General features: G+C 39.8%; 1 protein-coding gene across 7 annotated transcripts in view; it reads right to left on the bottom strand.

Annotated features, from left to right (window-relative positions):
- The window catches only part of MIPOL1 (mirror-image polydactyly 1), a 233,386-nt gene that overhangs the window by 27,837 nt on the left and 178,016 nt on the right, over positions 1-27,533 (bottom strand). For all 7 annotated transcript variants that reach the window (XM_072986393.2, XM_072986392.2, XM_078392513.1 and 4 more), the window contains one exon: positions 9,616-9,846. In XM_072986393.2, coding sequence (XP_072842494.2) covers positions 9,616-9,846 — 231 coding nt within the window. The remainder of the gene's footprint in view (positions 1-9,615; positions 9,847-27,533) is intronic.

The following is a 27,533-nucleotide window of genomic DNA, read 5'->3' as shown; positions in this document are numbered from 1 at the left end:
ATATTGTTTTATAATATTACAATTATGCAATGACAATCATACAGAAATTGGTTAATTCCTAATGATTGTCAGTTTGATATTGCTTCATTTTAGAACAGTGAAAACAAAGGCCTTTTTTTGCTAGTGCATGCTGCTTTGTGCTATTTCTTGCCTTCTTCCTTCATTTTAGCAACTATTGTGAAAGCGTCTCCTCAGCACAGTGCCATCTGTTTCATGTCTCATGCAACACAATCCTATCCATATTTACTCAGGACAATTTCAGTGGGATCTGTCTCTAGTAGATGCACATAGGATTGCGTCCTCACAGTGCAATCAATCCTATATGTATGTTAACTCAAGCAAGTCCCTCTAGATCAGGGTGGGCAATTAATTTCTATAGGGGGGGCACAAGAAAAATCTGAACTGTATTTGGGGGCCGAACCAACTTTACTTAAAAATAAAATGAAACAGTGTTATGATTGTTTTTATTTTAAAATGAAACAGTGATGTTATGATTGTTTTTATTTTAAATTTGTTAATCTTCACAAATACTAAAGAGGTTTTTTTTGTGGTATCGGACTGGAGCGACGACCAGTGGGCCATACAGGAGCAGCTCACGGGCCGTATGTGGCCTGCGGGCCGCACTCTGCCCAGGTCTGCTCTAGATTCATTGGGCTTACTTCCAGGGATACGGGCACATGATTTCAATCATAGGATCTAGTTCCAGTGGGTAGTGCTAACTAGATTAGACCCAATGAATCAATGCTAATTTAAGTCAAGGTAGGTTCGATTGATTCAGTGGTTTTACTCGAGATGGGACTAACCATTTGGGTTTATTAGCCTTCAGTACACATTTAAGATGTAAATACTTACAGCACTTAATCTGTAGCAGCATACAAAGGCCTGCTACGACAGATTTTGTCTTTTTAAACAAACGAATTATGTACACAACAGATTGCTTAGGTGTCCATACTATCCGTCTCCACATATGTCTGTCCATATGTATCCCAGATCTTTGACAGATGCTTTTCTCTGGCTGAAATCCTGTTGCACAGTTATACAAATGGTGTAATATATAGTTTTCAAATAAAAAAAATCTTTGTAGGCATTATCTGGTGCATGGCAAGTTGCAACAAATCTCCACATGCAACAAACAATGCCTACCATAACTTATGACAATTTAATTCCCAACGTTATCTGTTTGCCTAACTTCACAACATGATATCAGCTGACAATTTCCTAGCATAGTAAAATATTATCCTAGAGTCTTGTTGGTAGCTAGGATTCATTTACCAGAAAAGCAGAAATTCTTGGTGGCCAAAGACTGGAGCAGGGCAAACTCATTGGCTAAATACCCTCTCTCTTTCTCCTACTACTGTAGAAGAGGTGCTTGGCACCAAAGAGAAAGCAGTACAGGCCAGTCTACTCGGAGAGGCATTTCAAAAAGAGGGTGCCACAAATGGGAAGGCCCTCTCTCTCTTAGAGCCAGCAACTCTGATGGGATCATCCAGGGAACGGTGTCTGAAAAGAGTACTTGCTGTAGCAGTTCTGGGATCATAAATAGCATGTTCACCTCACTTTGCTTAGAGTCAGATTTCAGCAACACCTACTCTTAAGCAGAAACAAATCTACAATATAAATTGTTAATTAAGTTTAAAATATTTCAGCATGGCTCATATTGAACGTGTCCACAATGTTCACGCTGAAGAATGTGAACTCCAAAATCCAAGTTTTAGTGCAAAGCTACAGCAGCAGAGAATGTGTTTTCATTGCCAAATGACTGTCAAAGTTTGAGCTCCGAGAAATGTTAGAATTTTTCAGACTGTGACAGACTGAAAGTTCTGTGGAAAGTCTATCAAATGTGGGTGACTTTTTAAAAAATAACTGTTTCTCCATTTGTTCTGTTATGCTATCTTCCCTCCTGCAGTCAACAAATTCTCAAAGACTGAAATTTTGTTTTGTTTTGTTGTTGGATAACAAATCACAGAATATGGCCCCTGGAATGGACAGTGGCCATGCCTGCTGGGGCATTTTGGAAGTTGCAGTCCAAAAACAATTCCCACACCTATGAGAATCATGATGAACATGTATTCAAATTCTGTTACTAATTTGATCTACCTAGTAACGCCTTCTCCTTGAGTCAAAATAGACTTGGATATTCATATAAGCACATCATCTTGACCATTAACTTATTTTCCAGGGGGATTGCAGACTGAACTCAAAATAACCGGGGCAGGCACTAAACAAAGTGATAACAGATACTAAGATGTGCCTTGGTCAATGACAAACACAACAGTAGGCAGAGCCATAGCCAGCAAACCAAACCAGTTACAGTTTTGACTCCTCCTTTCAAATTACAGCAACTATAACTAAACATGGCGTACAATTCCTAGTTTGTGGCCAGGATCCCATGAATATTCCCATGTGGCTTATCGTTGAAGTGCTGGGGCTTATCTCAATTGAGTGTATAACCAGGCACATAACTAGGCTGGCTGGGGTGATGGAAATGGCAATTCAACAACATCTGGGAGGTCATAAATTCATGGTCATCAATCTAAGTCTTTTCCACTTTATATTTCCATCAGAAAAACAGAAGTCATTGATGTTAATTTCATCTGGACATGTCTGGTAGTTGGGAGCCAATTACATGGTAGAGCAACAGAAGACATGTTGTATCTGGAAGTGTTGAATGACATGAGGGTTTCTCTCATTAATCATCATGCTTTAGCCACTCTAACTCTAAAACTGCACAAAGCACGCAAGAGGTGCCAAATTCTTTCAAACTAATGCATTAGAATCCATTTAAATTACTTTTTCGGACTAAAATGTTCAGAAACCCCAAAACCACATGACTTAAGGTAACCATCAGAAGGACTGTGGAGAGGATGTTTACACTGTAATGAATGTCTTTCCATAACATTCAAAATGTCAGGATGGGAAGAGGTTAGTGCCCATCAAATGCAACATTTAAGGAAAAGGTGGGGAAAATGTGGCCTCTATATGTTGCCAGAAAACAATGTCCATCCTCCCTGACTACTGCCCATGCTAGCTGGGGCTAATGGGAATGGGACTTCCATAACAATTCAAAAGTCATGGCTCTGCCATTCTTGATGAAGGAGCTAAGAAAAAGTGAGATGGTGCGACTCTGAGCAGCAACCACAAACAGTAAATTAAGTAAATTATGAGAGGAAGTGACAACAAAACAAAAAAACCCCAAAGATACTTCTTTTCAGACGAACCACTTTTTTTGTTTAGGTAAAGGTAAAGGTTCCCCTTGACATGTAGTCCAGTCATGTCCAACTCTAGGGGGCGGTGCTCATCCCCGTCTCCAAGCCATACAGCCAGCGTTTGTCCGAAGACAGTTTCCGTGGTCACGTGGCCAGCACCTTCCCACCAAGGTGGTACCTATGTATCTACTTGCATTTTTATATGCTCTCGAACTGCTAAGTTGGCAGGAGCTGGGACAAGCGACAAGAACTCAGTCCATCGCATGGATTCGATCTTACGACTGCTGGTCTTCTGACCTTGCAGCACAGAGAATTCTGTGTTTAATCCACAGCGCGACCTATAAACCCTTCCTTAGCAGTGATTTATTTATTAAAAACCTGCCTCAATAGAATAGAATAGAATAGAATAGAATAGAATAGAATAGAATAGAATAGAAAGAAAAGAAAAGAAAAGAAAAGAAAAGGTATTTACCCATTGGCTGAAGACGAGCGGGGAGGGGGCACATTGTAATCCATGCAGACTCACACTGATATACATTGGTTATAAACTTCTCAGTCTTAAAGGTGTAATGGGATTTTTTGTTCAGTTTTGCTGCTGTCAACACAAAATAACAACCCAGCTACCTCTTTGAAAACATGTATACACTAGCTGAAATCCTATTGCACAGCTCTACATGTACAATGAAGACATCAGCAGCAAACTGCCACTAATTAAAGACTGTCATTGGCAACTTTGGAGTGCATGCAGTTTTATTACATTGTGTTCAAATCACATGAACTCCCAAATCATCTTTAATCAATCGTGATTTGCCTTTAATCAGTGGCGATTTGCCTCTGCTGATGACGTCATCCCTGTTGCACACACAGCCCTCTGTAACAAGATTTCAGTGATTATATTGTCTCTTCCTGGGTAGACCTTTTATTCATTCCTGCTCATGAACTAATCCTCTTCAACAAGACTTTCTCTTGCTATAGAAACAGGGGACATTATTTATATGATAATTTACAACTGCTGATTGGAAGTAGGGATATTCTTATTTGTATATGAATATCCCAGCACAGCTGGCGATAACGGACACCACAATTCTTCCAATGGCTCTCCAGATTGCGATCAGCGAGCCACTCTCCAACCTTGCAGGTTTGTTTTCCAGCCTCCTGGCAGGAGTGGCTAGCTGATTGCAATCTGCGAAGGTATTGGAAGAATTGTGGCATCCGTGGCAGCAGCGGATCAGTGAGCGGTCTGTCCGACCCCATTAGGCAGGACCCTTGTTACTGCCACGTGTGCATGGATATTCATATTCGCATACGAATACCCCCATCTCTACTGCTGATACGCTGATTTCAGAGCAGCAGTTGTGCCAGAAAGTTCTAGATATTCAGCAGCATAGGAGCAGGAAATGCTTGTGCTTCTGTTTCTCCATAATTCTGTGTCACATAGAACTGCAAGTAGTTCCCACATCTGATGTTGTGCATTTCCCAGCTTGTGTGTGTCTTTGTTTTTTACATGACTAGGAAACACATGATCAAGGAGAGCACAGCAATAATTCTCCTTATCCTCTGAAAGTACATTCTCATTAAGTAGGAGCAAAATGAAAAATACTCAGGCACTTTCCGGCTTTTTCAAAACTCATGTCCTCCAAATATGATTAAAGGTTTCATCAGTTTTAACTAGCATAGCATGAAGTCCAGGACACCAGATGATACCAAAATGCAGAAGTTGTTATTAGATGCTCTGTTTTCATATTCTCCTATGTTTTTCGAACTCAGAAAGCAGGCTGAGAAGGTTTGAGATTACACAGTGACTCTAGCCTTGTATAATTAGGAAGTGCTTATGTTACCTCCTTTACCAAAACTCATTTTCAGAGAAATACCATATTAGTCTGTTTTGGCATATATAACACAAGCAAAACAAACAAAATAAAAATACAGTGGTATCATATAGATCAACAGATTTATTTCAGTTAGGTGGAAATGCCTGACGAACTGGACTGAAAATAAGTCTGTTTTTAAGATGCCACTATTGTTTTAATTTTTGCTTTGTTTTTATAGAAACTCACGGCAGAGCTTGTGCTTTTTAAAAGCTTTTTGCCAATTGTTTCCCTACAGCTGTTCTTAACTGATAACTTGGTGGTTTAGATACCTGGTTGTGGAGCCAGAGATTGGGAGTTTGATTCCCCCACTGTGCCTCCCTTAAAGGGGCTGGACTTGATGATCCATAGAGTCCCTTCCAGATGTTCCGCAAACAGGTGGAGATCTTTCTCTCCAAGCAAGCTTTCCTTTAAGGACTGGCTGCCTGAATGCGATGCTTCGCGTCTGTTTGCCATCTTTTACTGTGGTATATGTTTTATCCTTTTTAGTATTGGTATATTTATAGTTTTTAGCTTTAAATATGGTATTTTAATTACATAAGCCACCTTAATTACATAAGGCAGGGTAGAAATGTTTCAAATAAATAAAACTAATAATAAGAATAAATACGATGATGATGATTAGTGGGACAGAAATGCTGAAATTAAGCAGGCTTTCGTAGTGAATGTTTAAAAATAGCAGACTGCAGTGCAGTTCTATCCACAAAAAGTTGTACATTTTCGCATATTTTGTCCTCACAGAGGCAAATGGAACTTTCAAATGTTCTGTCCGTAATGTAGGAGATTACAAGAGTTTATATTTCAGGAGTTAAGAGTTTTAATATTTCAGGAGTCTGCTGTGAAAACTTAACAGAAGTCTTCGTGGAAACACTTTGCATTTTGCACAATATCCATATAATTTTGTGCAAAAAAGAAGTTTCTAAAAAAAAAGTAAAAAAAAAATTTTGGAGCGGTAACACTTCCTTTATTAAGGCTGCTGCTGGTAAAAAAAAACAGGATTATTTTTTGTTTTGTTTTTGCTCTCATGCTGGAGTGAAAAATCTCATGGAAGATTTTTTTACTGCAATTTTTTATTTAATTTGAACATATAAATCTACCAACTACAAACAAATATACAATATAAGATAAAAAATAGAAAAAGAGATGAGAAACTATGGAAAGAAAAAAAAAAGAAGAAAAAATCCCCCCTCCCCCTTTTGAGGACAGAGATTCAGACCTCATTAAATCCCAAATTTCCCAAGTTTCCAGAGAGCATTGAAGGAAAAAAACACATCAATAATTTTGCCCTATACTTTGATCTGTCCCTGGGCCCAAATATATACAAGTGGTGCCTCGCTAGACAGTTACCTCGCATGACAGTTTTTTCACTAGACATTGACTTTTTGCTATTGCTATGTTGTTGTTGTTTAGTCGTTTAGTCGTGTCCGACTCTTCGTGACCCCATGGACCAGAGCACGCCAGGCCTTCCTGTCTTCCACTGCCTCCCTGAGCTGGGCCAAATTCAAGTTGGTCGCTTCGATGACACTGTCCAACCATCTCATCCACTGTCGTCCCCTTCTCCTTTTGCCCTCACACTTTCCTAACATCAGGGTCTTTTCCAGGGAGTCTTCTCTTCTCATGAGATGACCAAAGTACTGAACCTCAGCTTCAGGATCTGTCCTTCCAGTGAGCACTCAACTTGATTTCCTTTAGAATGGATAGGTTTGTTCTCCTTGCGATTGCTATAGTGATTCACAAAACAGTGATTCCTATGGGGGAATTTCGCTGGACAATGTTTGGTCCCTGCTTCGCAAACCAATTTTCACTAGACAACGATTTTGACAGCTCCCTCCACGCTCACAAAACAGCTGTTTGCGGGACCTAAGCTTCGCAAGACAGCTATTTAAACAGCTGATCGGCAGTTCGCAAAGCGGCTTTCCTATGGCCGATCTTCGCTAGACAACGACGATTCTTCCTCTTTGGAACGCATTAAACAGGTTTCAATGTATTCCAATTGGCAAATGCTTTTTGCTAGACTGATTTCGCTAAACAGCGATTTCAGTGGAACAGATTATCATCGTCTAGCGAGGCGCCACTGTATTAAGTTCCAACTTTGTTTTGCATAGTCCCTTGGTTGTTCTCGTAGTGCTTTTGAGAGTGTATCTAGTTCTGTAACATCCAACAGCTTCTTCAGGAAATCCTCCATTGTAGGTATGTCTTCACTTTTCCATTTTTGGGCCCAGAGTAACCTAGCCGCTATAAATATATACAATAAACAATATTTGATTTTCTTATCAGTAATTTCTGGCATAATATTTAGTAGTGCTATTTCAGGTTTGAAGTTTAATTTCTGTTGAGTGATTCCTTTTATTATTTCCCACAGCTGTAACCAATAACCCTTGGCTTTTTCACATGTCCACCACATATGATAATAAGTTCCTCCTTTTTTAAACATTTCCAACAAATATTGCTGCTACTCTCTGACATTTTTGCCACCTTTGCAGGGGTATAGTGTCATCTGTGAAACATTTTACCAGCTTAATCATTTTATAACAATCTTTCCACATCATTTTCCAATGATCAATATCAATATTATAACCGAAATTACTTGCCCATTTTATCATCGTCTCCTTTTCCTTCTCATCCTCCAGATCATATTCTAATAAGTATGTATACATTTTCTTTATTATTTTCTCATCAGTGTAAATCCACAGTTTGTCCACCTCGACTTCACTCTCAAAAAAGCCCATATTTTTATCTTTTTTATATCTTGATTCTAGTTTATTCAATGACCACCTATCTGCCACCACCCCTAGTTCCTCTAATTCTTGCTTATTTTTTATATTTTGTTCTCTATTAAGTAATTCTTTATAAGTTAGTAACATTCCTCTCTGATTCAACACTTTCAACGTAAAAGCTTCTATAGGAGCTACCCATATCGGAATTTTCTTGTAGGTTTGTGCTTGAAATATATGCCACACCAGACCCAATGCTTTTCTTACAATATGTTCCGTAAAATGTGATTGTTCCTTATATTTCCCATACCACACATATGCATGCCAACCCATACTTAAGTCATGCCCCTCCAGTTTAAGTAATCTTTAGTTTACAAGAGTTATCCATTCTTTTATCCATGTCATAGCACACGCCTTATAATAAAGTAACCAATTCAGTATTCCTGGACCCCCCTTTCCTTCAAATCCTGTAATAGCTTAAGTTTTATTCTTGGTTTCTTAGTCTTCCATACAAATTTTGTTGTCAGGTGATCCAAGTCTTTAAAGTATTTGAAATTTAGTGATATTGGTAGATTTTGACGCCTTTTTGACCAAAGGCAAGAAAATTAAAAAGTAATCATTACACCGTTAATTTACAGTTACAGATTCCCATGCACTGGAGCCATTTAATGGGGAAATTGTGTTTAATGGGCTTAATCCTAGGTAAGTATGGGTCCATGTCTCCTTTAGGGAATTAAAAAAATAGAGCTCATATCTTTTGTTTACTTGGTTTTGACGTTAAGGTACAAGAAGGGTGCATCAGTATACTCAGTTTTTGTGTGATGTGAGGCAATTGATCTGTGGCCTGAATTTCCTTACTTTGGGATTAGAGCTTTAATATGAAGGTTTCTTCTCTTTGGGAATCTAACATGTAAGCATGGGTTGAAATACAATGCAAGATAAACCAAGTTATGTAGGAGAACCCTCACAGTAACTGGCAAACAGAAAAATATTCCAAATATTTTTATGTATGTGCACGTGCATATGATAAAATTGGAGGCAATATGTATTTTAATATAATTAGACAAAACATCAAGACATGAATGCTAAAATGAAATAGAACATGTCAGAAAATTACTTTTCATATCCATGCCTATTGCTCATTTTGCACATATACCATACACACACTTAGCAGGGAGCAAGTTACATTGAGCTCAATGGAGCACAACTATGAGCACACATGCATAGGGTTACACTGCCAATTGCTTTTAAAAATATAGTTCATATATAATTTGGCTCTTCTTATATGTACTGTAATGTGCAGCCAAAGAAGGGAAGGATGTGCATGAGAATAAGGTCTAATTAACATAAATCTGTACATCTAGTGGTGTTTCATCACTTGATGACACAGATTAATGCATGAACTGGAAAGTATTGTATTCAAGGAATTTCAGCAGGCATGAGGTCAAAGGAAGGGTTGAATGTGTTTAACATGCTGCATTTTGTAACTTGTACTCATTAAATCTGTAATATGGGAAGAAGCAATAATATATGTTAGCTAAAATATAAAAAATATAGATTGGGAGCTTACTTCCTATAGATGATGTGACAATGAAGTTTTCTATTTTAATTACAGACAGATAAAAAATAAACACAAAAACAGGTTGTCACTGCTATTGTTAAAGTGAAAAATAAATGTTTCTGTTATTCAGACTGATGAATTGTTTAAACACAATTGGAACATTTTTTTAAAATTACAGATATCCTTCCTTTTTATCTCTGTTTTATGTCAAAGGATCCATTTAGCTAAGAAATGCCATTTTTCAGAATGATGGACAAGGGACTTACTTTTGAAGTTTCTCATTGGCCTCTTGTGAAGCCTCTAAAGCTTGCTGAAACTTTAATTCCATGTTTGCTCTCTCTTCAACCGTTTGCTGAAGCTGAGTTGTTAGTTCCTCATTTTGAAGAAGAAGCATGGACACAATATCCTCTCTGTTCTTCAGAGCTTTTTCATATGTCAGAAGAACAGAGTTGAACTGATCCTTCAGATTTACTTCTTGAGACAAAGACTGGTGTAAGCTGGCAAAAGACAAGATATATGTTTCAGTGATGGAATACTGTACTCCAAAACATAGCACTTTAAGAGAGCTTTTAAAATACATACAAATACCTCATGATGCAAATAATCCACTGAAAAACTAGCAACCCAGAAAGACAGTTTCATAAATGAATGTTAACAATTTAACATTAACAATTCCTACAAATTTAAAATAAAATTTTATAATAATAATGCATTTATATAGAACTTCTAATTCTGTACATAACATATTTTATTCTTTATCTGGCTTCCTTTATGGTGGAGTGGGACACTTCAGGGTGTGTGTGAAAACTGTTTAGGCTTATTTTTTAAAAATAATCTGAACAAAAGGTCTGACATAAATGGGAGACAGGGGTCACAAAGCGCCAATTTCCCACTCCGTCAACCATTGTAGGCCACACCTCCTACTTCTGCTGAAAGCAGAAGAAAAAACAAAGGCCCACTTCCAGAAACAACCCTGCCAAAAATACAAAAAAATCCTTAAGTTTTAGTTTATTTTATCAAAACAAGACATATGAGGAATGTCTATTTTGGTTTAAAAGAGAACCGTGCTTCTGGGAGCATCATTTTTCATGTTTTAACAACAACAACTAAAAAAATCTGGGGAGTTTACTGTTAGGGCTGTGAAACTGGATGGGGCTGTGAGTGCCTCACCTCAGCCTTATAGTAACCCTATGAAGCGGAAGGAATTACTATTGCAGTTTGCGAGAAATGATTTTTAAAAAAATGGCTTTGACTGTACAACTGGCTATGATACAGACCACACCATACATTTTGACAAAATCAAGGACATTTCTCAGAATGAGAAACCCGAGGAACTGCATTTTTCTGTCACCTACGGAGAGACATCTATTTCCATGACAAATTAACAGAATGTGCACCTTCTCTTGCAAATGTGACCCTGAGGTATAGGAACAGGAAGCATCTCTCTATAAATTTTCTAGGGATGGAACTTCTAGAATTCTCCAGGCAGCTTGATGAAATTAATAATAATAATAATAATAATAATAATAATAATAATAATAATAATAATAATAATAATAATAATAATAATAATAATAATAATAATAATAATAATAATAATAATAATAATAATAATAATAATAATAATAATCTGGAGCACTGACATTTGCAAAAATTTATGCAAATTTGTATCCCATTGTCCTCCCTTTAGTGATGCAAGTCCACTTTTTTGGGGGGGGGGAACGTGTAAACTGCTACCCTTTCTCAGTTCACAGATCTGCACATATCTGCGAGGAGCAACATACAGGCAAGCTCCCTTATTCTTTTAGGTTAGGGATGGGAAAGACGTAGCTGGCCAGAGGCAATATGGTCCACCACCTACACCCAGTACTGCCATTGGTGAGGTATGCTGGGAATTGTAGTTCAACATCTGGAAGGCTGTAATTGCTCACTCCTCTGTAGATCACTTGTTCCCAACATGGTACCCTTGGGTTAATTTGTAAATCTACCCCCATCAACCTGAGCTAGCAGAGCCAATAGTCAGGAAGGCTGAGAGTTGTAGTCCAACACAGATTTGATTTGATTTACGGTATAAACCACCCTTTTCCTCATAGGAGATTACAGGAAGATAGCAATCAGTAGAAACAACACAAGGAGCACAATAGCGCTATGGGGCGGTATATAAGTCCAACAAATAAATAAATAAATAAATAAATAAATAAATAAATAAATAAATAAATAAATAAATAAATAAATAACCCCATAAGATATAGCATAACACCCTCCAACTAATATTAAAAATACTTTTAAAAACATGGACAGTGCTAAGTTATGGAAGGCTACATGAAATAATCTGAATGGCTAATGTAAAGAAAGAAAATGTTTCTCGAGGCTGCAATTGTTTATGGACTTACTTGGGAGTAAACCCCATTGAACAAAATGAACTTATCCAGAGGATTACACTGTAAAGTAGATATTGGAAAATGATCAGAATTCACAGTACACATTAATTACTATAATATGGTCACATCCGTTTTGCATATTACGTAAAAGAGCTTATATTGGTTTGCTCCAGTCCCCCCCTCCCCCCGTAACAGCCCTGTGAGCTAAATTAGCCTGAAAAGCAGGTCCTTTCACAAGAGTTTAATGATTGAGCAGAAAAAAATTATTTTTGGTTGGATGTTTAAAAAGGGACACTGTGAAATCTGTTTCCCTCTGTTTGACTGTGGTGTTCTTTTGCATTATTTGTTCTTCTCTCTCTCTCTCTCTCTCTCTGTGTGTGTGTGTGTGTGTGTGTGTGTGTGTTTGTGTGTGTGTGTGTGCAAGTAAGAAATTAAGCAAAATTTTATTTTCCCATTTTCAGTTATGAAAAATGAGATGTGGATAATAAACAAACTCTATATCAAGAGCAAAGTCTCCTTCATTCTTTTTAGCAGCCCCCCCCCCAGTGACTGCATTGCCGTATCATATAGAAATTAAAACCTACCACATGCATAAGTAAAATATGGCTGATTTAATAGGAATCCAAGAGTTAAAGGTCAGCGTATTGGTATGTCATTACACCTACCACCTGAGGTTGTTTGAAAATGGTGTGAAGTACCTATTCAATTAAATAAAGACATTTTGAAGCTATAAATAATTTATAAAGAGATACCAAAAAAATCCACAGAGCAGAGGCTTTAAAAAAGAAATAATCAACTGAAGAGTAGCAGGTAAGATACACTCTCTTCTATTTCATCAGAGAAGGGTGAAAAAATTAAGTACTCGAGCATTTCAAAGGAATGGTCGAAGTATAAACTGAAGATATAATGATTACACTTTTAATGTTATCAAAGCACACTAAATTTTGAGAAACAAAATTCTGGAATTCAGTTTTTAATATTGCAGTCATATGCGTACTGACTTACAACTAAGTAAAGTTGCACGGGATCAGGGTATATTTACTACGGTATTTATTACATTAATATAACAAATCACAAAGTGCTTTACAAATAAGAATAAGCATACAAAATGCAAGCAGTAACAAAACAAGGCAGCAATACTATTGGTGTTTATGTAGGGTTTGTATAACTTACCATGGGTAACCAGCGAGAATCCAGGGTAGATCTTGGTTGCATAATGAGTTGCATGACCGGGCATGCAAGGGAGTCAGCCATGGCAAGCTATCAAACCTCATGCAAACACCAGTGGGATTTTCAGCAACACCACCAAGCCCATTAAAACCAACCACAGTGAGATAATTATATCAGGGATTGTTCATCAAAACAGAAGAATCAGAATCCTTTCAAACAGCATCAAAGCACTTCTTTGTGAAGAAGTGTGTCTTAAATGCTTCTGAAGACACTTGTTGTATGTCCAGATGCATGGCATTCCACAGTGACAGTGCTACAACTGAGAAGGCCCTGTTCTGTGAGCACTGGCCATACAGTAAATAGAAAAACACATACAGGGCCCTCCCCAAATGTCTCAAAGGCCAGGCCGGTACATAACAGAGGGAGTCCAACAAGTAAACATCTCTAAACATCTAGAGCAGCGATGGCAAACCTATGGCACGTGTGCCACAGCTGGCATGCAGAGCTCTCTCTGTGGGCACACGAGCCATAAGTCGCTGGATCACTACCCCTGGCAACCAAACCTGAGGAAGCGGCTGCAGCCACAGTGCTAGCACCCCGACAGGTGGCAGGCCAGGATCCGGAGCAGCTGGTGCTGGTGGTGGTAGGCCGGCTGAACTATAGGCACTGGCGGGGTTGGGCACGACGGGAGGCGGATTTGGAGTGGGGTCTGGAGGCACTTCTGTGCTCAGGATTCCTCCTTCTGCTGCCCCTTCTGCTTCCGCCGCTGGGTTGTGTTGTGTGTTGTTTTTTTTTTTTTTGTGATGCAGTTTGGGCACTCGGGCTCAAAAAGGTTTGCCATCACTGATCTAGAGCTTTACAAATCCACATCCAAGCACCAAAGGAGTCACACATGCAACTAAGGAACCACAGTGGATTTAAAAACAAAAACAAAAACACAGGGTGTGATTCCAGGTTTGCATCTGTTCTGTTAAGTGAGTAACAGCATTTTGCACCGGCTAAGGTGTCTTCAAGGACAATCTCATGTTTATCATAGTACAGGAGTCCAAGATTATCAAGACTGCTGTGGCCAAGCTATTCAGATCCAGGAAGGACTCTGTAGCTGGATGGAGGATAGGCTGTCCTAACACTGCAACCATTTGGCATTTGATCGACAAAACTGCATCTAAGAATGCCTCCAAGCTGCATATTTGCTCCTTCAGAGGAGTGTATTCATATCCTGAACAGGCTGCTTCATTTGTGCTAGACATGGAAACTACTGACCAAGAGCACCACTCCCTTGTATGGATTTAAATTTAATTTACATGCCCTCATGCTGTTTCATCTGATTTAAGTGGAATGGAAGGCTAGATCAGCTGGTTACCTGTACACTAATGACAATGCAGTTTTTATGCTCTAGTGTTAGAATCCAAGATTTGAAATGTTTAGCTTTTTTGGGACTGTATCTCCCCAAATGCTTTATTTAGCATGGCTGGAAGTTATAGTACAGACATGTTGCCTGGTTGTCTCGTCATCCCAGTAAGTCCTGAAAGTTCTGCCTTATTTATGCAAGTTGGAACTAAACTAACCACGTGTCTGCTGGCTGTGGTTTCGGTACTGTGACATCTTAAACTGACACTCTGGCTTGCATCACCCCAACAAGTCAGAGAAATAACCCACAAGTTGATGTTAGTTATTAATATTTCTTGTGCTTGTCAAGGGAGATGCAAGCAAGAGTGTCATGGAAAGAAGGTCCTTGTTTAGTTTACCCATTTCCACTTGCAGTGAGAACAATGAGCTGGGAATTCCAGCATGTTGTTGAGTCAACAATGAATCAGGATTGTAAATGAACTCTGTGACCCCCGCCAGCCATGGTAGCTTTGACGGGAGCTCCTTCCTCCATCTCTTAGACTACTGTAATGTGCTCTATGTGGGGCTGCCTTTGAGACTGACGTGGAAACTTCAGAGAGTGCAGAATGCGGCGGCCAGACTTCTTACTGGGGTGAAAAGGTACCACCATATTTTCCCCACTCTCGCTACCTTGCATTGGCTGCCCATTCATTTCCGCATTGATTTCAAAGTTCTTATAAAGTTCATATAAAGCCCTAACCAGTTTAGGACCTTGATATCTGGCAGAGTGCCTTCTCCCACCCAGTTTTGCCAGAGTCACTCGTTCCAACCAGGCCGGGCGGCTGAAGGGCCTAGCGCAGAGGGAAGTCCAGAGGAAAAGAACGAGGAACCGGGCCTTCTCGGCAGCGGCCCCTCGCCTTTGGAACAACTTGCCAGTGGAGATCCGCCTGGCTCCCTCTCTGGATGTTTTCAGGGACAAACTTAAAACCTGGCTGTTTCGGCAGGCTTTCCTTCCTGCCGTATCTCTATTTCTCATACTTTTGCTATCCTGGATTTATAATATATGCTTATTGGTTTTATTGTTTTTAAGTCTAGACCAGAGTAGACCTTGGTCTAGATGGGCAGGATAGACATCTAATAAACAAACAAACAAACAAATAAATCTCCCATTCCATATCCCTCCATCTCCCAGAATTCCTGCACAGGATAGCTAATGGTGAAGGCTCCTGGGGTTTTTAGTCCAAGAACACCTGGGGACCCTAAGCTGAGAACCACTGCTGTAGAGACTTCAACAACAACAGGATTAATTGAAATGAGCAGAGGGAACACATATACAGGAGCTCCTTTCAGGATAGTTTCTTTCATTTTCCGTATGTGTCCTTTGGAGTCCAAAAGTTCTCTGGTTGCCACCACTGGTTCAGTCTTTTCCCCCTCCCTTCTCAGAATGGACATCAGATGGGAGTCCTGATGTCCATTTCCTCACTGTCAGCAATGGGAAGGGTTTATATGCCCACATCAAAGGCAGAAATTGCAGTCCCAGTTCTGACTAGCAGATTGTTGTCCCTTGTCTGGGTCTTGTCTTTCAGCTTTTTCATTTTTACTCCAGTATTCTGGTGGGGTTGCAGTGTTTACAGGCCTGGACTACCTCTGTTCCTGGTGCTCTCTTCCAACCACCCCAGTACCTGGGCTTGGGGAGTGGCTTAGGATTTAAACATCTCTCAGCCCCTTCTCAATTGTACAATGAGCCAGTCCAGGGGTCTTCTTTGTATGGATACTCCCAGTAACCTGGGGGCTCTGTTTTTTCTGGGAGTTCTACTTCCACCTGGTAGATTTCCTGAGATTCCTCTAAGGCGTCTTCCTAGTGCCCCTCCTCTTCAGTCTCCTCCACTATCATGTCTGCAGAGCATTCTCTCATCTTCTCTACTTGCTCTCTGTCTCCCTCTTTCTCTCGGCCTTCTTTTTCTTCCTCCAGAGCTCACTTTATATCGCCTATTTCCCAGGAGCCCGTTGCCTCCTCCTCCTCCTCCTCCTCTAGAAGGTGCTCCTCTTCACTCAGGTCTTCTTCTGGTGTCACTTCCCTAGGGATGTCTGGTTCTAGATTCCCAGACCTTGGGTTTTCTATCTCTGGACTTCTCAGGTTCCCTCTCAGAACAGAAGGCATCACCCCAGTCTATTAGGGAGCTGGTGGTATCAAATTTTCCTGGCTCAGGGGAAAGGACAGATAGTCCACCCACCAGGGCTCCGGTGGTGGTGTCTTCCTCCTCACATCCTGACTTATTATCATGTATAAACCTCATGCAGTAATGAGTTACTGAAGACTGCAATTTTAGGTATACGTTATTGGAAACAGGAACACAGGAAGTTGCCTTTGAGTGAAGATTTTTGGGGCACCTAGAACAGCACTGTCTACAGTATATAGCAGCAGTATTCCAGGGTCCAAATAGGAGTCCTCTTTGCAGCCCCCAGCTAGAATGGTACCACCAGGGATTATTCTGGGGACCTTATTTATGAAAATAATTTGCTTCACTACCAACCTCCTGCCCATCCTGCAAGGAAGTTAAACCAAACTGAATAAAATTGAGCAGAAATCTTTATTGTTATTGGTTTTAATATTTCTATTTTCATTTTTGTTTTCTATTTTACGAGTTGTAACCCGCCCAGAGTAGTGCTGTGATACTAATGAGAGCAGGATACAAACTGACTGACTGAATAAATAAATAGTTGTTGTGGGGTTTTCGGGTTCTTTGGCCGTGTTCTGAAAGCTGTTCTTCCTAATGTTTTGCCAGTCTCTGTGGCCGGCATCTTCAGAGGACAGCATTCTGTCCTCTCCAGAGCACAGAGTGCTGTCCTCTGAAGATGCCGGCCACAGAGACTGGTGAAATGTTAGGAAGAACAGCTTTCAGAACACGGCCAAAGAGCCCAAAAAACCCACAACAACCTTTAGTTCCCGGCTGTGAAAGCCTTCGCGAATACAAATAAATAAATAATTTTCAACATTTCTGGAACTGCATAGGATGGCAAATGTATACTCAGAAATCAGCTGCCATGATGCTCATGAAGTACTGGTATGCAAGACATGAAGACCCAGAACACAGTAACAGTCCTAAAGGGCTGCAGAATGTGAGGATCATGGCCAGCCCTAACATTAGTCAGTCTGTGGCGGATACTTCAGGCAACAGATTTTGAGTACTTTAAAAGAGTCAAGGATCTTGGCAATTATTTCACTTACTATTGGTGAAATTTTATTATTGAGTTTGGGGAGTGGCACTTGGAGGATTTTCTATCTTGTATGCCAAAATGAGGTGCCTGGCTTTGGGGACTCTTCAACTTCAGTTGGACGGGGGCAGGGTATGGCCATCTGTTGCCCTGTTTCAGCAACAAAATGGTTTCTGCCAGCTTCGGTGAAGCCTATGTGTAAATAAGGTACACCTGATAGTACTTTGCCTTGGTTTGGGCATATTCTAATAGCATGATGTCATCATACATATGTTATAAAATTGTTTAAAGGAGTAAATCTTCTAGTTTTCCTGTCAAGAGAAAAATTCCATGAATTGCCCACTCAGTTAAAAGTGACACTTCTCAGATAATAGCAATCTCTTAGCACTAGAACACAAATCAAGCATTTGACTCACCTCAAAACAAGTTCAACTTAATGGCCCCACACTATGCCATTTACTTTGATTATCGCCTCCAGGGAATGTGTTTACCCTGCTTTAAAATTTATATGTCTCATTTTGCAAGCTGCTTTTCAAAAATCAGTTTGAAGGAAAGAGCGATTCAGAAGACAGAGCGGAAATCAATTCCAATTCGATATTGATAGCTACTGTGCGATGTAAACTGTGTGTTCTTTCTAATTAAATGTCAACACGCTGGGTTCTAAAGTCCAGCAGCAATGACAACAACCACTAAAATGGATTGCTTAAGCATTGATCAACCAATTTGTCTGAACCGTTTGTTCATACCGCAGGTATTCTTGAGCAATCTGTGGAAGGGTTTAGTGTCAGTTCCAACTGACTATAGTTTAGGTCATTTTTAGGTAAAAAGAGGGGGGGGGGGGAGAGAGACTCGACAAGAATGTGGAGTGTTCAGTAATACCTAAGTTATTCATTAACTATGTCCTTCTGATAGCTAATCAATACCACTGAATGAAGCCAGGCATACTGGTCAGAGCTGCCCCTCTCCCCAAAAGCCAAGTCTTAGTAAATATTTAATGGCAGTAAAACTGTTTTGGTTCTTATCAAACTGGTCCCTTAAAAAACTCTTCAAAAAAAAACATCATCTTCGTTCTCTCTGCAGAATTCATCTATTACATACACCGATGCAAAGCCTTTCATTTCGTGTTTTGGACAGAGGATTTTCAACTTCTGCGGAACTTTTATACAGGAGAAAATACTCCACCGACATTTTGTAAAGTAATAATAAAGCTGTACTGTATTCATAAAAAAACCCTAGATTTTCCTGCTACAAAGAATCAGTCCATAAAGAATTAGACTATGGGCCCACTCCTAATTAGCCAAGATGCCAGAAGGCTGGAGGTGACACTAAACCAGTTGAGGCTGTGCAGAACCCAACTCTTCTTAGCCTAGGGATTTTGGAAACCACTGAGAAGCACTCTGACCCTGGTCTAACCTTGTGCCACCACAGTGCTTGTGAGTTTGTAAGGGAGCTGGATCTGGTGTAACTCAGCTGTTTCCCACTCATCCCTTTCTCTGTCCTTGTTTTGACTTGTCTGCTGGTTGATCTTGCTTAAAAAGTTGTGTCAGCAGACCCAGCTGTGCTGTCAATTCTGAAGTCAGCCAGCACAAGAGCTTTTGTGCTAATATAAGAAGCTTCTGCCCAATTCCAAGCCCATTCCAACTGGTGTATCTTTGAGTTTGGAATGTACTGCCTGTTGTCTGCACTTAGTCCTGATTCTTCAAAGAGACAGCAGTGTCAATCTGTTCCAGCATGTATGACAAAATAGATACCAAAGCAAAAGAACTGTGCCACTATAAAAATTAACTGATTTATTTTGGTGTGAGCTTCTGTGGATCATATTCCGCTTCCTCAGTCTGAGGTAACCACACACTACAATAAATCTGTTAGCATTTGAAGTCCAAACCATTTTTGTTTTCAATTTTGTTTCATTTCCTTTAGCAACCAATGGCCAAAATCCTCTTTGTTTTTTAAAAAGAAGGCAAAATTGAAGTTCATTTTGCTGATGTGGCAGTGAAACCTGCGATGGCAGCCTAGATAAGATCAGGGTACAAGCTCCAGTGGAGGCGTGTGTGGCAAGGAAGCACCCTCCAAGAAGCTTTTCTTCTACAGCCTCTCTGATGCCGCACTTCCCACCAGCTGCACACACCTCGCCAATTCCACCATGTCTACCTGCCCACACATAACAGTGGTTGGGATGTGTGAAATGAAGCTACATGCACGCATCTCAGTCTGAAAAAACAAAAGTGAAAATAGTGTGACACAGTTAAGACAATTTTATGTCTGTGTGAGCTTTTTGTGGAGTACAGTGCACTTCTTCAGACATGTAGAGAACAATAATTTGAGCTGCAGGCTCATGTCCAGTGTACAAGGGACTGGGGTTGGGAATAGGGATGGAATAGAAAACAGAATATGACATTTGCATATTAACAGCTGATGATAAGCTTGCCAGCTGAAAATGGCATTATCAACAAAGGTGCTGAACATTCAGAGTGTTGATTAAATTAATATTATGACAACCCTGGCAACAGGAAGAGGCAAATCACTTGAGCTTTCAGGAAGCGATTGTGCTGAGGTCAGAGTAGCACGCCTGCACTTGCTTATGCACAGAGCAGACAGAACAACTTTTGCATATGAGAATGAATGGCAACAAAGCTGACATCAGAAGCAGCAACACACTGAGGCCTGTTGTGTGTACACCCCAACCTCCTTGGTCACTGGTACTGGTCTCCAAATGGCTATTGTAGAAAAAGGAACTACAAAGATCTGTGAGGAAATGGGTTGCATTCATCAATTCCATATTGCAACCAGAATGTTTTTTGCACCCTATCTATATCTTTATCTACATCTATAGCACTGTCCACACTGGAATATAGTTATGGTATGTGGTACCCTGACAGCACTGCTTAGCACAGAAAAAAGCCCTCTTCTGCTTGTGCTTCTATTTAAAATGATCCACCCTTCCCTTTTAAGTGCTGGCCTGTATTTTTCTGGCACAAAGCTAGGACATGCAATCTTTTGAGGATGATTCATAGAGATGCAAAATAGCTCTTTGTTCTGCCTTCCAGGATGGGTACTTGAGTTAAAACAGATTGCACCAACAATCTTTTAAGCAAGGGCCAGAGTGCACCAAATTTCACAGTGTAGACAAGGCCCTAAGAGAGTATTTGTATTAAGTGGATGGTATGCAAGTGTAAACAATGTAGCTTTCTCTACTGTTCCCTTTTTCTGTTTTTGGGTGTGCAACTTCATATCAGTCTATGTGAATTGTACATATTCCAACATTTTAAAAAGGAACTCTTTAATTATATGTAATCTGCCACTGACTGTGATGTTACTCCTATTACACTGGTGGAACTATGCAACACGATACTGGCCACTTGGTTTCAGCAAAACCTAGACCACAACACAACTTGCAACCTGTTGGAGAAGCAAGTCCTCCAAACTCAAGTCATTTGCATCTCCTCATTGTCAAGAATACCAGGATGTTACTGTAATCAACACTATCTGTGTTAAGCATGCCATTATCACTTTGGCAGCTCTTTACCAAGTGCTGCCTTCTCTCTCCTATGTTACTTGGCCCCAATCACACACCACTGCTAAACGGTGACCTCAGCACTACCAGCCATTTCTTGAAAATTCAAGTCCTGAAGACTCAAGTCATTTGACTCTACCTGTTGCCAGAATGAAAGATGTTATCAATGCCCTGGATGTTCATTACCTGTGTTAACAGTGCCATTGTCATCTTGGAAGCTTATTACCAGATGTTAACATGCAGTTGTTACTTTTTGCTTCCTACTCTACTTGTTCCCACTCCCACCCTCATACCATGTACACTATATAAACCTGTGGCCCAGACGTAGTGCTGCATGCGTCTGATGAAGTAGACTATGCTTTGTGAAAGATCATGATTAAGTAAATGATGCTGGCCTTCATGGTTTCATAGTACTTTTCTATCTGCTTTTCAGAAACAGGCCAACACAATAACCTCTCTACAATCACCACCAACTGTGTGGTTGATTCTTTAGAAAAGTATGAATATGCATAATAAGTAAACATTGTGTACATGACAAGAACATGGCCCGGGGCTGGACGTGGGGCCACTGGGCTTGGTAAAAGGCAATCAGGGGCTTGGAAAAGTTATTTACCAAAGAAATCTGTGTAACTCAATACTTGTGAATGTTTCTAAGGCAAGTTGCATCTGAAGTTATACCAACCACCTAAAAAGTAACCCTACAGAAGGGAAATACAGATGAAGGATGTGGGACAGTTAGGTACAGTATATACCTACCTGCTTATAACAGAGAGAACAAATGGAAATTGTTGTGTAAAAATCTACAATTCCCTTTTTTGACTTTTGTCTTTTTCCCCAATACTCTTTATCTGTTTAAAAATAAATAAATTTTTAATTCTGAGGAAAAATCATTTCAGTTATTAATCTATTTGTAGCTAATGTCTCCTCACTCTTCCTGTCTCAATGACAGGGTATTGTTCTCCCCAGACTAGAGAGTTTCTTAACAAAATCTTTCAAGCAAGGAAGGGTGAGGTGTTTCCAAATCGATCCCAAAATATGGGTTAAAAAGGGAGAATGTTCAGTGAAGTGTATGCATGTTTTAAAATGTATATGTACTACTGGATCCAGTGCAAGAATACACTACCACTGTTACTATATGAGTGTGATCATAGTCTCATTATTTCCCCACACCTGATATTTCTAAGATGATGTCATGAGGAAACACATTCCATGGGGTTAATGGAGGAATAACTAATATATACTCCAAAGATTTTTTAAATTAATATAATTCTAAATGATCTGCAGTGTGATTTCTGCTGAAACAAGAGTTAAATATGCACAGTAATTCCTTATTTTCATAATATTCCTTTTGACAAAGATAACAGCCATGAAAACAGTTCCCAACTGGCTAAACCTGACTTACGGGTTTTGTTGAAGGAAAAAAAAGCATGACTTAATTATTGAAATAGATCTATTAGAACTGTCCCCCAATCTACCTTGCCTGCTCCACCTACAGATGAACTTTGAATGACCTGTTTTATGTAAAAAGAATTGTAATAACTTGCACTAAAAGCTGTTATAAAAGTAAACCTGCCAAGAAGACAAAAGCAAGATTCTAAAATGCACATGGTGCCTCTAGAGGGGAAAGCTAAGAAAAAAAAGTCACCTTTTATCAAGTTTACTTACACAGTGAATAAATAGATGAAATAATTTGTTTTACTACTGTATTGCAATTTATTTCTTTTCTGGTAATTATGTTTGGTTTCATTAATCCTTTATGCTCTCTATTGTCTGAATTGATTCATTAAAATAACTGATACTGTCCAAAGTACCACAATAGAGAGACAATTGCTCCAAGAATTTTTACAGTATAAAAATGAGTTTTATAATAAGCACTCTACCCTTTTATTTTCCCACTCAAATAATCCTACTGTGAAAGACTGTGATGGTTATATTTCTAAAAAATTTTAACTAGTAGTGTTACTTAACCAAAGACTTTCTTTTTTAGGCAGGCATTCAAGTGATCAGTGTCTAAGGTATTCTCTATTTTTACAAATTTATATATTTTAAAACTTGTTTAATGTTTTCAAAATTGTTTTTAATCCTGTTTAATCATCATCATCATCATCATCATCATCATCATCATCGTCATCATCATCATCATCAGCATCATCATGATGTTAGAACTACAGAGCCAGAAGGGGCCCTATGGATCATCGAGTTCAGCCCCTGACAAGGAGGGACAGTGGGGAATCTATTTAATTGTTTTTGATACATAGTTCTGTATCACATATTTATCTATTATTATTGTATGATTTTAATTGTTGTGAGCTGCCTTGGGTCCCCTATGGCAGCATACAATACAATACAATAAAATAACATTTCCCAGGAAGGGAATAAAATAAAACACTTCTGAATATTCTCTACAGTGGGGTCTTGACTTGAGAACTTAATCCGTATTGGAAGGCGGTTCTCAAGTCAGAAAGTTTGCAGGTCAAATCTGCATTTCCCATAGGAATGCATTGAGAACCATTTGATCCGTATCTGCTCTTTTCCGTCCATAGAAACTAATGGGAAGTTGCTATTCTGCCTTTGACCACTAAAGGGGGATATTTTATTTCTTTTTTTTTCTTAGGTCAAGAAAGGTTCAGGGAAGGCAGGGAAAATACAGTCCAGGCAGTACAGTACCAGGCAGTCTGAAGACGGTCTCCCAATCCACTCTCTAAATGCTGGGAGGAGTGAGGAAGCAGACAGGCACCCTTTTCACTGGCCAACAGTTAACTGAAAGTTCAAATTTTGCACTTTCCCTGCCTCCCACGTGTTTTTTTTTCAGTTCGTAACCCAAATCTAAGTATATAAGTCAAGTCAATATTTTCCTATGAGAGTGGTTCTTAAGTCAAAATGTTCTTTACTCGAGCCGTTCTTAAGTCAAGACCCCACTGTACTTGGAAAATCTTGAAAAGGGTCACCATAAGTCAGAATTGACTTGAAAGCACATAATTACCATTATCAGTATTATACAACTATATATGATTCCTTCTTCTCCCAACCAAGTACTGTGTACTTCTAACCATATAAGACAGAGGTGTCATACTCAATTTCATCTTGGGCCCCATCGGCATTATGGTTGCCCTCAAAGGGCTGGGTGTATCTGTAGGACTATATAAATGTATCTACTCTTTATCATATTAAATATAATCCTCCTCATTCGATTATTACTGGTTTTAGTAATAACGTAATAACTAGCTCTGAAAGTAAAAGTCTATGATCAAAGTCTAGAAATAATGGCAAGGAGATAAGAATGGGAGTGGGAAATAGCGAGGACCATATTTCCCAAGGTGCTGTACGCCATCCAAGCGGATGCATTTTCTGACTCTTCGCTTCTTGGAATGTTGGGATTAGAAGACCCGCTGGGCAGTTTCCCAGCATCTTTGTGGAGCATTATGGGTGACTGAGTAAGCGCCCACAACACTGCGAGGGCCACATGAAATGGTCCGGCGGGCTGGATTTGGCCTGCAGACATTGAGATTGACACATGTGATATAAGACATGACCCTCTCCTGAGTACATAATGCTAAAGTTGTGACTTCCCACTGGGGTGGGGGAGCCTCCGAAGGGTCCTGGAACGCACTCTTGGACCCTTTGGAGGCCCCCCACCATCCCCCCACTGGGCCCTGGGGAACGTTGTTTTACAATATTCGCTCCATAAGACGCAGGCACTCCCCCCCCCCACACTTTTTTTGGGGGGGGAGTGCATCTTAGAGAGCGAAAAATATGGTACCTGGAAGTAAGCACCTGACGTATGAAAGGTAAGGCATTTCCCAAGGTGTTTCCTGTAAGAAAGAGCCAGCCTGTGTAGCCTTGGGCAAGCTGTACAGTTCCAGAACACCTCCAAAAGAAGGGAGTGGTAAACCATTTCTGAGTACTCACTGCCTAGAAAACTCTGGAAACATCCACCATGAGTCAGAACTGATATGATGACATACAATTATATTATTAATTCTAATATTATTTTGGTTGCCAGTTTTAATACATGCTGAATGTTATCATTCCATAGACAGGGCAAGAGGTGCGGGACACATCCCCAAATTGCAGGACAGTGATCCATGGTTCTTATTTATGTTCATGCATGAATAATTATGATTAGAAAATAATAGGAGGATGTTGAGAAACACTAGTCAGAAGTAATCGCAACTGGTCCTGAGGTTCAAAATTATCAGCTTAGCCCCCCAACAAACTGCATATTCCTAGGAAGACCAAATAAAAAAACAAATCATAACATAACGACAACAAAACAAAAACTGGAAAAGAAAAAGAATCCAAAATGCAGAGCCAGTAAAATAGTTTTAAGCCAAAATATTGGGGGGGGGGGGATGAAAGGAGTCCTTTTCAAGGTAGCACAGCTAATGAGATTGCGAAGAGCTGTACACATTAATCCTGAGACACACACAGAATCACACATTAAATAATAAAATATCATTCAGATCTGAAGTGCAGCATCACTCTATCAAATGGGAGACGTGGTAAAGATGGTCTTAACAGTGAAATTCAGAAGGCAAGAGTTAAAATATATTGGAATGACTGATTCTACTATAGAGAAGAAAAATTTCAGCAGCCTGCCTCATCAAGTACTGACAAATGGAATGTGAGAACTGTTCCTTAGATGAAAGGAGGCAGACTGAACAATTCAGCTAATGGGATCACATTGAACTAATGGGATCGCTCTGACTTGCTTGGCTTCTGTGGGCATATGTCAAAATGCTCGTGTTATTTTAAGGTAGTTTCTTTTATTTGTATATTCACTAGCAGTCGGCCATGACAGGTCAGGAGAATTTTGAGGCAGTAAAAACACATCCACATACTTTTAAACGTTGTAAGACAAAAAACAAACTCCATGAAAAACACGTCTTGGGAAAGAAGGAGGGGGACCAACAGCAGATAGATACACACTGGAACCAAGTTCTCTTTCACTAGTTTTCCGTTGAACCTTCAAGCTTAAGATCTTTTTAGTTTAAAGACTACCCTGAATTTTCAGTACTTGTAAAGTTAGGAGTCTGCTGCTAGAAAAACTAAAATAACATAAAGTAAATGCAACAAAACTTCCATATTTATTTTCTGCCTCAGCCTTTTAAGCAAAAAACAATAGTGTAGTGGCACCATTAAGGCTAACAAGATTTATTTCAGTTTGAGTTTTCACAGAGCACAATCCACTTCTACAGACAAATGCAGTACAGTGTCTGGGCCACAGGTTTATATAATGTGTATGGGACGGGGATGGGAGCAGGACCCAATGGAAAGGGAAACAGATAAATGTTTGTTAACACCTGGTAATGAGCTTCCAAGGAGACAATGACACTATTAATACAGGTAATGGACACTGAAGGTGTTGATAAGATCAACCACCTGGCAACAGGAAGATGCAGTGATTTGAGTTTTCAGGACTTCCACTTTCGAGAAGTGACTGGTGTTGCTGAGGCCAGAGTTTCAGTGAGAAACAAAGATTGGGGACAAGTAGAAAGGGGAAAACAGAACATCACACTTGGTAGTGATTTCCAAGGAGAGAATGATATGATTAGTACAGGAATTTAACACTCAAGGTGTTGATTACATTGGCATCTTGTAGTCCTGGCAAATGACTTGAGTATTGAGAAACAGCGTTTTCAGAAGTACTAGGAGTACTAGGCTGTCCTAGTGTGGTGATACCCAGTGTAGTGTGGTGGATAAAGTGATGGACCAGGACTCTAGAGACCAGGGTTTGGATCCCTGCTCAGCCATGGAAACTCACTGGGGAAATGGAACTGGTACCACTCCTTATCTCACTTACCTTGAAAACCCTGTTAGGATCACTATAAGTCAGTTCCAACTTCACATCACACAACAACAACAGGTTGTCCTTAGGGTAGGCTTTTGCAGAAAACCATTACTTTGTCATACAAAGATTACACAGAAGGCTGGCTTATTAACATATTAAAGCGTGCTGCAAACCTGCCAAACTCTATTTAATTCTCTCTAGGTCCACACTCAAACTTATTAATGTAACCCACCCCAACTGTCTCCCACGGAAATATTCCTTTTAAATCCCTTTTTTACAGTAGCCACTTTTGAGATGAGTTATAAAATATCCTGCAACAAAATGTTCACATATAGTGGTGCCCCGTTTAACGATTACCCTGTATAACGACGAATCCGCTTCACGACGATGTCTTTGCGATCGCTTTTGCGAATGGGTTCTTTTCACTTAGCGACAATCGGTTCCCTGCTTTGGGAACCGATTTTTCGCTTTACGACGATTTTCCAACAGCTGATCGTCGGGTTTCAAAATGGCTGCTGACGTGCAAAATGGCCTCCCGCTGTTTTTAGGACTGATTTTTCACTCTACAGGCACCGGAAAATGGCCGCCCTATGGAGGACCTTCGCTGGATGATTAGGTATTTCACCCATTGGAATGCATTAACCGGTTTTTAATGCATTTCAGTGGGTTTTTAAATTTCATTTGACGATGATTTCGCTCTACAGCGATTTCGCTGGAACGAATTAACATCATCAAGTGAGGCACCACTGTATTGGCTTTTGTTTATGGCTGTTCCTGATGTCA

This window comes from Pogona vitticeps, chromosome 1, assembly GCF_051106095.1.
Source record: "Pogona vitticeps strain Pit_001003342236 chromosome 1, PviZW2.1, whole genome shotgun sequence".
NCBI lineage: Eukaryota > Metazoa > Chordata > Lepidosauria > Squamata > Agamidae > Pogona > Pogona vitticeps.
Note: the sequence above shows the minus strand (reverse complement) of the source record. Positions and strands in the feature narration are given on the sequence as shown.